The sequence below is a fragment of the Arachis ipaensis genome, chromosome B10 (genome assembly GCF_059453495.1).
Source record: "Arachis ipaensis isolate K30076 ecotype BB chromosome B10, ASM5945349v1, whole genome shotgun sequence".
In the NCBI taxonomy this organism is placed as follows: domain Eukaryota; kingdom Viridiplantae; phylum Streptophyta; class Magnoliopsida; order Fabales; family Fabaceae; genus Arachis; species Arachis ipaensis.
The window spans coordinates 41,251,860-41,263,018 of NC_142435.1; the positions used below are offsets into that span (position 1 = coordinate 41,251,860).

Here is an 11,159-nt window from a genome sequence, read left to right on the forward strand (position 1 = left end):
CCATTCCTATGGAGGAAACAAAAGCGATGAAGTTGTCAGAAGGAGCTGTAGAGATAGAAGTAGAAGAATCAGCGATGATTGTTGACGGAATTGGGTTGTTCGATGCAATTGATTTTTCATCCGTGACCGAAAATGGGTTAGAAATTTTCCTTAAAATAGAATTGGCGTTGCATGCATAGTCCCAAACCCACAATCAACCAACATCAAAGTTTGAATTCAAAGATGTCACTATTCAAAACCAATTCAATTCCGTGAGTGTTTAAATCCCGAGTCATCTCCCAAGGACATTTGAGACCAACAAGTGTACAATTCCGGTTGTGATGCTCAAGGGATTTTCAATGAAGAGATGAACATCTAAAGAAATAAAAGAACATTCAAAATTGTAATAAATGAACTAATGAAGGAATTAAAGAAACTAACTATGTAATATAGACATGTAAGGTATGAAAAGGATTAATGTAAATGTGTGTGAAAGATTCAAAGCATAAATGGGATCTTAGCTTGGAATGAGCTAAGGTTCTTTTCCTTGTTGAAACCACAACTATGACAATTAGAATGGATTAATCTCACTTGATTAACCCTCACATCGGAGAGTAAGTTAAATGAGCATAAGTGTTCTTAACCCACAAATCCTAAATTGCTTGCTAATTACCTTAGCAACAAATTAGCGTTAGTGGAAACAAGAACAATTAACAATCCAAGAATTGACACTAAATGTTGGACATTCCAACTATAGGAACCCACTTGCTCATTTTTCCAAGCCAAGAGGTAGAAAATTAGCCCATAACTATAATTGACATTTTGTCAAACACTTGGTGGGCAAAAACACTAGACATAGGAAAAATGAGAAATGCTTGAGACTATAAGCAATAAATGATCTCAATCAACAATAATAACTCAATCAAGCATATAGAAATCATCAATCATCAAATTCATCAACAAGAAATTGAAATTGCAAAAAGTAAATGTATATATGAACTATGACTTCAATTACAAGAAAGAGTGTGAACAATGTAGCTATAAAGAGTAGTAACAAAGAGATACTCACAATGGAAGCTAGCAAAATCCAAGATCAAAAATGGAAATGGCACTTGAATGTAAAACCCTAATATAAACCCTAATGGAGATGATGAAAAACTTAGAGAAAAACTACTCTAAAGCTTCCTACTACTACTCCTAAGCTACCCTCATGTTATGCTATGGTATGGTCTTCATTTTCCCCTTCATTATGATCTATTGGCTTCAGAAATGGGCCTCTAATCCACCAAAATTGTGAGTCACGTGTAATTTTAATGAAGGCATGTGCGGGTACCTGTGCGTACGCATAGACGTGTGCGCACGCACACTCTGCCAAAATCTCTATCTGTGCGTACGCACAAGTAGCTGTGTGCACGCACACTAGGCGATGCTTTGAATGGTCGCGTGACACATACGATGCAGCTCACGCGCACGCCTCACTCTGCTTTGATTCCTGTGCGTACGCACGCAGGTCTGTGCGTACGCACACATCGCTGTGCTCTTCTCCTTTGATTTTTCATGCTTCCTCCTCTTTGCATGCTCTTTTTCCATTCCCTCCTAGCCATTTCTACCTTATACATCTGAAATCACTCACAAACAACATCAAGGCATCGAATGGAAGGCAAATGGGATAAAATTGATCAAATTAGGCACAAAAGAGCATGTTTTCATAATCAAGCACAAATTAGGAGAAAAGCTCAAAAGCATGCTATTTAAGGGAATAAGTGCAAGTTTATATGATGAAATCCATTCAATTTCAACCAAAAATCATCATCAAATATGGTTTCATCAATTCCCCCACACTTAAACACTAGCATGTCCTCATGCTAATCACACTCAAAGGAGATAGATGAAAGGGACAACAATTTATTCTATGTACTACCTAAATACATGCAACTATCCTAGAGGCTACTTACTAATATGTACTATGCTGAAAGTTGGTAAAACAAACCATGAAGTTCCAATCTATCACAAGAAAGCTTTAGGGCCAATGCAAAGAGTACATGCACTAAGATCAATGTTCAAAGAGTTGAATTGAAATTTTCAAAACTATCCAATCAAACAACTTGCAAGAAGATACAATATGAGATTTAAGAACATAGAATTGAGCGATCGAACCCCTCACCGGATGTGTATTCACTCAATTCGATCAGTGTTTAAGACTTAATCACTCAATTCTCCTTTAATCATGCTTTTCAAAGATTTGCAAGTCATCTAACAATCAACTAGTATTTGATGCATGAAGAACAAATATCATGAGGTCTTTGGAGGGTTGTAATGGGGCTAAGGTTTATGTAGGATAAATATGGTTAAGTGGACTTAAAGAATTAGTTCTTTGATTAGCTTAAGTGTCCACCTAATCCTATATCACCTATACACACATAACAATACAACCTATCTACCCATTTTTTCTCCTATCTCACCTTACTCATGCATTTTCCTTCTAAAATACAAGCATATGCATCCTTATTTAACTTTTTTTTTATTTCATATTCTATTATGCACAAGTTTTTTTTTATTTCTTGTCTTTGTTAGCACAAGAGATGCATATGACTTAAACAATGAATGCATGAACATTATCCAATTGCCCATTTTTCACAATGAGTTCCATGCCTTTATGACCAATGCTTCCCAACAATTTCTCCCACACTTAGAATATACACACTAATTCACCCAAGCTAATCAAAGAGTAATTCAGGGACATCAATGGTTTTTCGCTTAAGGGAGAATAATGTACTTAACATCAGAACAAAAGGGGATTACAGGCTCAAAAGGGGTTCACAAAGGTGAATGCAAGGGTTGGCCATATAGGTTGGTGAGTTAAACATCAAAGATGGCCTCAATCACGCTAAATGCATCCAAACAACAAATACAGGACATAAAGAATCATGCAAATCCAAGATCACAATAAAAAAGGAGTATAATCATACAAGAACAAACATTATGGTTGAAAAATGCAACCATCCATTAGAGCTCAAATCTCACAAGGTATGTTGTTCTAGCTCTTTTTTCTATGCTCTATAAACAGAATACTCCAAGCAAGTTGAAAAATACAAAATTTTTCTTCAATTCAATCAATGGCTCGCCCTAAGAAGATTTCATGGAAATTTCTTGGTGTTTCACCAAACTTATTCACTCTATCATGCAACATGCAAACATTAACTACCATATAACTATAAACAATAAAGAGATATATACAAACAAACTAGACAAGGTGCAATAGAAATAAAGCTACTAAAAATAAAGAAAAGAACTAAAAAGGTATTACAAAGTGTTTTGATAAAAGAGTTTTTTACCCCCTCGAAGTCGTCGATCCTCCCCCACACTTAGTTCTGCACGGTCCTCCGTGCATGCTTATAATCTGGGAGAAAGATAACTTCAGGGGTCCACCTTTAGCCGGTGGTCTCGGACGTGGGTTGGTCACCTTCATCATGCTCCTTCCCAACTAGCTTGGATGAAGCCTTAAGAGTTGGGCCGGGGTCTCTTCCTTCTAGCTTTGCCGCTATCCACTCGAAACGCTTGTGCTCCAGTTGCTCCATGTGGTGGATATCGTGCAAGATATCTTGGAATAAATTCGGAAGAGACCAGAGAAATGGTAAAGGAGTTGATGAAGTTGGTAGACTTGATGGTGATGCTGTGGGTGCCTTCCTCTTGGAGGGTGTTGTCTTTGTTGATCCTTCCAATTCTTCCCTCGGAATGAACTTGTTGCTTCTTAGAATCTCGAACATAATGTTCGTCGGTTGCCTCTCTACCCCCACTGCTATTGCTAAACGCATCACCATCGATGGAAAAGGAATGTTGATCTTCTTCTTCTCAACGAGTTTCAAAATCGATGTGCGTATCAAAAGCACAATGGCTATGTTCTTTCCTTCCATAATAGCCCAAAGTAGCAAAGCAGTTTTGAATCTGACATGGGTAGCATGGGTGCTAGGAATGACGTAGTCCACCATAATTTGATGCCAAGTACGAGCCTCGACATTTAAATTGGAGTAAGCAATACTAGTGGGAACATATTTTCTCCCTTTGCTAAACTCTTAAGACGCACCGGGACGGCCAATTTTCTCAAGAATAGGAGCCAAAGGCATCCTCCCCTTGAACACATTCGCTTTGATTCTTAGATAATCATTTTTCTCAGGCAGAATGTGGGGGATCTTCAGAATAGCTTCTAGAGCTCGGTTGGAAGTGTCCAACCTTTTTCCCCGGAAGAATACTGACTCCGCTTCCCAAGCTTGGTAGTTGGCATAGAATTTCCGCACCATGGATTCATTAACTTCAATTGGGTCTTGCTCAGGAAATTCCCAATGAAGCGAGGCAATCCGTTCATGGATGACCGCCTTGTATTTGCTTGGAACCTTTAGCGTCCTCTCCCAATGGATTGACCTCGTCTCAAATTTTTCATATCGAAAGTCGGCTCTTTGGTTAACCAAGACATTTGGTCTTTCACTCGGGCGATCCATGAAGTAAGGTCTAGGTGGGCGGATTGTAGGTTGCAGAACCGGTGGAGTGACCGGGGCTTTACCTTTCTTTCGCATCCTAAAAAAAATGAGAACAAAAGATTTTCGAGATCATAGGGCAACAATAAAATAAAAGTAACGAGGAAGCACAAATAAAGTCAAGAAAATTTTAAAAAAAAAATTCTTAATTAGAAGCTTTTAAAATAGTGTGATTTACAAGAAAGACAGTGTGTATATTCCAAGGGTGCGCGCAGTTAGAATACACACACCGGTCGGATACAACAGCAATCACACTCTTAACCAATCAAAGCTCAATGCTTCACAATTAAGTGCTTAAGTTGCAAATCTAAAGCATGGATATGAAAGCAACTTCAAGCAAGCACCAAATGATTCATATGAATTCTTTGAATGGAATGGTCACTGAGGTTGTCGGTGTGAAAGTCATTAGTGAAAAGGTCGTACAACAACAATAACCATTCACTCAAAGTGAAATGTCAATTGTTCATCCTCAAGAAGTTGTAATCACATGTACAATGTTCTTGATTTAAATCCAAAAGATGTTTGATCAAGACATCATCAAAGATTGAACATTTGTAAAGTGATTACTTAATCAAATTCCAAGATGAACAATGAAATTTGAATTCCACCAAGCACAATGCATTTGCAACCAAAATCACCCATCAACAAAATACACAAGTCATGAAAGATGTGGGTGTTTGGAACTTAAAGCATACGAACAAGGAAATGTATTGGTAAATTCAACTTGATTATCATCAAAAGTCATAATTAAAGTTGCACAATTCATATAATATGCCTAACAAGAGATAAGTTGAACGCATATGATGGCCATGTCATATGAATCAAACAAAATGTTCATTGAGGCATTTTATCAAACATATGGTATGCAATGTGCAAACTTATCACAATGAAGCTCATATTTAATCATAATCAACCCAATAATCAAGTATCAATACTTGCAATACAAAGAGAAACAAAGAAAGCAATAAACTTAATCTAAGCAACATGAAAAGAAAATAAGAACAACTTCAAAAATCAACATAAAAATAAAGTAAGAACCTGAAAATTGAAGGTTGAAGAAAAGCAACAATTGGGGGGGAAACAATGGCACTTCTTATAGCCACTGCGAGCTTGCGGCGATTAGCTTCGCCGGAGATGCACCGGAGTAGGAAAATTCACTGGTGGTGAAGAAAGAAAGAGAAAGAAAAGAAAGAATGAAAGAAAAGATAAGTAAAAGAGAGTATGTGAGAGAGAGAGAGAGAGAGAGAGAGAGAGAGAGAGAGAGAGAGAGAGAGAGAGAGAGTGAATGTGGTGGCTGATGGTGGCGGTAGAGTCGCTTGAGGGAGCTGGGAAGTGAGTAGCAACAATGGAGAGAAGAAGTGAAGAAGCTGCTATCTCAACAGGGGAATTTGCCCTGTTAACGCCCAAATCGAGTCGCGTGCATACGCACAAAGATCTGTGCGGATGCAACAGAAGGCGAAAAATAGAGGGGTGCGAACGCACACAGCATCCGATCGCTGCAAACAGAGGGTGTGAAAAGGGGTGTGCGGGAGCATAGATGTGAGCGCGCGCACAGGGGTCGCTAGAAAGAGGGGTTTGTGCATACGCACAAGCGGGTGCGCACCCACAAGACGCGAAAAAGAGAGGGATGCGAGCGCACAAAGCGTGCGATTGCTCCCAACAGAGGGACTGCATCAGAGTGTGCGGACGCACAAGGTCATGCGCTCACGCAGATGGGTTCTCTCTCCTTTTTTTTTACGAAAAGAAATTGCTTGAGGAAGAAAATCATGTGTGCATGCGCACACAGGTCCGTGCGCACGCACAGAAGCAAAGACAAGGTGTATTCACGCGCACAAGCCATGCCAACGCTCCCACAAAAGGGGCTGCATATTGGTGTGCGGACGCACAGGCTTGTGCGACCGCACAAAGAGCGCGATAAGAGGTAAGCGTGCGTGCGCACAAGGTGGTGCGCGCGTACAGATCATGGAAAATAGGGCAGCGCCCACGCACAGACCGTGCTGGCGCTGCGAGCAGAGGGCACTATAAGGCGTGTGCGGGCGCATAGGCTTGTGCGCGTGCACAGATAGTGAAAATCGCCGTTGTGTGCGCACGCACAGCAACGTGCGTATGCATAGATGCCCTGTTCCACAAAAAAAATTTCTTTTCAAACTAAGGTACCAAACCTTAGCACATCAACCCCAAATCATACAAACATTCATAAATTCATGATCCACAAGCAATTCAACTTATCTAACTCAAAACATCAAACCAATCCTAAGCTAATCATTATATCAAAAGAAAGTAACTAAATCAAAAAGCTATAAACAAAAGGGAAAGTTGGAACAATGTTACCACAGTGGGGTATCTCCCACCAAGCACTTTGGTTTAGAGTCTAAGTTGGACTTGCATGACTTCATGATCAATTTGAAACCTCTCCAAGGAGGAAAATCTCCAACTCCTTGGCTATTTTGGATTGAGTGTGATCCATTGAACTAGACTTCTTGGCAACATTCTCTTCTTCTTGCTCCTTGCTAACCTTAATCACTTGATCTTCAATTATATCGCACCCAAAGATGGAATAGGCTTCGCGAACGGGCTTCTTGGATTCCTCCAAAGTAAATTTTACCACCTTGCCATCGGATTCAAAAGAGTAGACTCCCGAATATGCATCCAGCTTGAACCGGGATGTCTTCAAAAATGGCCATCCAAGGAGAATAGATGATGGCTTGTCTGAGTCAATGGGAGGGGTCTCCAGGATGTGAAAATCTATCGGGAAGAGTAATCATCGGATGTCAACTAGGACATTTTCCACAATCCCTACAACTCATACAATGCTCTTATCTGCCAACACAAATCTCGCCCCGGATCTCTTTAGTGGTGACAAGCTCAATCTCTCATAAATGGGGAGTGGCATAATGCTTACGCACGCCCCCAAGTCGCACATACAATCCATGAACTTCATCCCACCCATCACACAAGTAACCAAATATGGACCGGGATCATTGTACTTTTTCGAGATTAGAGAGGAGATAGAATCATCCACCGGCCTTTTGTTGAGTTTGCCAATTTTGTCCTTATGTGTGAAAACTTCTTTGAGAAACTTGGCATACTTGGGTACTTGTTGAATAGCTTGAAAGAGAGGGACGGTGACTTCCACATTCTTAAAAATTTTCACCATGTTGGGGTCAAGTTCTTCTTGCTTATTAGCCTTCTTAGCTAAAGTTGGAAAGGGAATTGGCATAGGCTCTTCAAGAGGATTCTTCCTTTTTAGCTCCTTGACCTTGAGTGGTTCCTCTTCACCTCTTGCAATATTTTTCTCCTCATCTTTCATCACTTCCACATCATCCTCTATCTCTTCATTCTGGGTTTCCTCGCTCAAATTTGTAGGCACAACACCAATTTCATCCAACTTGGTGCCACTCCTAAGGGTGATAGCATTGATGCTCCCCTTTGGATTTAGTTAGGGTTGAAAAGTTAGACCACTAGAAGTTGAGGCTTGCTGGGCATTTCGTATAGTCAGAGGAGAAAGAGTCAAACGGGAGAGAGTTTCGGCAATAGTAGCCATATATGTTTCTTGCTTCTTGTGAAACTCCCGTTGCTCTTGCATAAAGGCTTGAAGTGTGTCATTCATGTAAGGTTGATTTGGAGAAGGGGCTTGATTGCCTTGAGGAGGGTTAGATCTACTATTCGGGTGTTGATACCTCCCTTGAGGTTGAGAGTGTGGTGGTTGTTGGTAGAGTTGTTGGTATTGTGGTTGACCTTGGGGATGTTGATGATAGTAGGCTTGCGCGTTTGGGTATGGTTGAGCTTGAGAGGCTTGGTTCTACCTTTGATTAGAATTATCCCTCCATCCTTGGTTTTGATTTCCTCCATGTTGAGGAGCCCCTTGATTGTAGTTGGACCTTTGTGGGTATGGATTGGCTACTGACAATGTTGTGTCCTCTTGAAGTTGAGGGCACTCATCAGTGTAATGGCCGTTACACGCACAAATACCACATGATCTTGGTGGTCCTTCGATTCTTGGAGGTTGAGGTGGAGGAGATAGCAAAGCTTGGAGAATTTGCTGTCCTTGGGTGATTTGTCTCAACAAAATTGTCATCTCACCGAGGGTCTTGGTCAAAATGGCATCTCCGGAAGGAGAAACTTCGCTTATAGCTTTTGGTTGTGGATTTCTTTCCCTTGAGTATTGAGTTGATTCTGCCAAGTCCGCTATGACTTTCCAAGCTTCCTCAGCGGTCTTGTTTTTGGTGAGGGATCCTCCACTTGAGGCATCTAAAAGAAGCTTGTCTTGGGGGTTCATCCCTTGACAAAAGTAACTGATAAACACCAACTTGTCAATATGGTGGTGGGGGCAAGCTTCCAACAACTTTTTGAATCTCTCCCAGTACTCATAAAGAGTCTCCCCATCTCTTTGCATAATGCAAGAGATTTCCTTTCGCATCCGATCTGTTTTCTGAGGTGGATAGAACTTTTCCAGAAATTCCTTACGCATCAAGTCCCAATTGAAAATCACATCTTCTGGTTGAGTATAAAACCATTCTTTCGCTTTTCCCTCCAAAGAGAAAGAAAAAGTGAAAACCATTACCGCTACTTCATCCGACCCATGTCTCCTGGCAGTGAAGCATACAACTTGAAAGTCCTTTAGATGCTTAAGAGGGTCTTCTCCAGGTAGTCCATTGTACTTGGTGAGTAAGTTTATCATGCCAGTCTTGAGCTCAAAGTTTGGATCCAAATCCGGATACCAAATTTGTATCGGTTTTAAGTTGATATCAGGAGCTCCGGCTTCCCTTAAGATGATTCTATGTGGTGGCTCCGCCATGATGCTGTCACCTGATTCACTCAAAGAGATTTCAGCACTCCCCACAGATGAATATAAGGTTTCCTCATTATTTGAAGAATGATGGTCACGGGTTGATAGTGATAGTGAATTGGTGTGCTCTTCAAGAGAGCCCGATTCACTATTCACAAATGCTAGCTGGCGCCAAGCTTGCCTAATATGAGTTAAAGTTCTTTCTATTTCTAGATCAAAAGGGAACAAGCTCGGGTCTGGAAGCAACCGTGTCATTCAACTGAAGAAGCAATGAAAGCATGCAATTACAGAAAAGAAAAACAAGAATAGGCAAATAAACGAAAACCAACTTAATAATTAATAACTACTAAGACTAGCTAGATAGAAGCGCTATCTACAATTAGTGCCAAGTAACAAACGAAAATCAAGTATTCACATTATTCACATATTTACAACAACCAAAATTATAGCACTCATTGCACTTAAAGTGATTCCCCGGCAACGGCGCCAAAAACTTGACGATGACCGAAAATGGGTTAGAAATTTTCCTCAAAATAGAATTGGCGTTTCAAGGATAGTCCCAAACCCATAATCAACCAACATCAAAGTTTGAATTCAAAGATATCACTATTCAAAACCAATTCAATTCCGAGAGTGTTTAGTTCCTGGGTCGTCTCCCAAGGACACTTGAGACCAATGAGTGTACAATTCCGGTTGTGATGCTCAAGGGGTTTTCAATGAAGAGATGAACATATAAAGAAATAAAAGAACATTCAAAATTATAATAAATGAACTAATGAAGGAATTAAAGAAACTAACTATGTAATATAGACAAGTAAGGTATGAAACAGATTAATGTAAATGTGTGTGAAAGATTCAAAGCATAAATGGGATCTTAGCTTGGAATGAGCTAAGGGTCCTTTCCTTGTTGAAACCACAACTATGACAATTAGAATGGATTAATCTCACTTGATTAACCCTCACATTGGAGAGTAAGTCAAATGAGCATAAGTGTTCTTAACCCATAAATCCTAAATTGTTTGCTAATTACCTTAGCAACAAATTAACGTTAGTGGAAACAAGAACAATTAACAATCCAAGAATTGCCACTAAATGTTGGACATTCCAACTCTAGAAATCCAATTGCTCATTTTTCCCAAGCCAAGATGTAGAAAATTAGCCCATAACCATAATTGACATTTTGTCAAATACTTGGTGGGCAAAAACACTAGACATAGGAAAAATGAGAAAATGCTTGAGACTAAATGCAATAAATGAGCTCAATCAACAATAATAACTCAATTAAGCATATAGCAATCATCAATCATCAAATTCATCAACAAGAAATTGAAATTGCAAAAAGTAAATGTATATATGAACTATGACTTCAATTACAAGAAAGAGTGTGAACAATGTAGCTATAAAGAGTAGTAACAAAGAGATACTTACAATGGAAGCTAGCAAAATCCAAGATCAAAAATGAAAATGGCACTTGAATGTAAAACTCTAATATAAACCCTAATGGAGATGATGAAAAACTTAGAGAAAAACTACTCTAAAGCTTCCTACTACTACTCCTAAGCTACCCTCATGTTATGCTATGGTATGGTCTTTATTTTTCCCTTCATTATGAGCTATTGGCTTCAGAAATGGGCCTCCAATCCACCAAAATCGCGAGTCACGTGCAATTTTAATGAAGGCATGTGCGGGTACCTATGCGTACGCACAGACATGTGTGCATGCACACTCTGCCAAAATCTCTATCTGTGCGTATGCACAAGTAGCTGTGCGCACGCACACTAGGCGATGCTCTGAATGGTCGCGCGACGCGTACGATGCAGCTCACGCGCACGCCTCGCTCTACTTTGATTCCTGTGCAT

At 40.0% G+C, this 11,159-nt stretch overlaps 1 protein-coding gene and 1 non-coding gene across 2 annotated transcripts; one reads left to right on the forward strand and one right to left on the reverse strand.

Moving 5' to 3' along the window:
• Window positions 1–6,909: 6,909 nt before the first annotated feature.
• On the reverse strand, window positions 6,910–9,555 carry LOC148579809 (uncharacterized). Its single transcript, XM_088491069.1, has 3 exons — window positions 8,416–9,555; window positions 7,437–7,938; window positions 6,910–7,256 (listed from the first exon to the last, which is right to left on the reverse strand). The coding sequence occupies exons 1-3, from the start codon at window positions 9,553–9,555 to the stop codon at window positions 6,910–6,912; spliced, it is 1,989 nt and encodes a 662-aa protein (XP_088347195.1).
• On the forward strand, window positions 8,828–8,933 carry LOC148579810 (small nucleolar RNA R71). The gene has a single exon (XR_015899053.1). It is a non-coding gene; the product is annotated as a small nucleolar RNA R71 (small nucleolar RNA).
• Window positions 9,556–11,159: the final 1,604 nt, after the last annotated feature.

Excerpts from the sequence above, each read along its gene's own strand:
- LOC148579809 (XM_088491069.1), bottom strand. The coding sequence starts at position 9,555 with ATGACACGGTTGCTTCCAGACCCGAGCTTGTTCCCTTTTGATCTAGAA. Across the intron at positions 7,939-8,415 it reads AAGAGGACACAACATTGTCA|GGGAGCATCAATGCTATCAC; the intron begins GTAGCCAATCCA and ends CTAAATCCAAAG. Across the intron at positions 7,257-7,436 it reads TGGGATGAAGTTCATGGATT|ATTTTCACATCCTGGAGACC; the intron begins GTATGTGCGACT and ends TCTTCCCGATAG.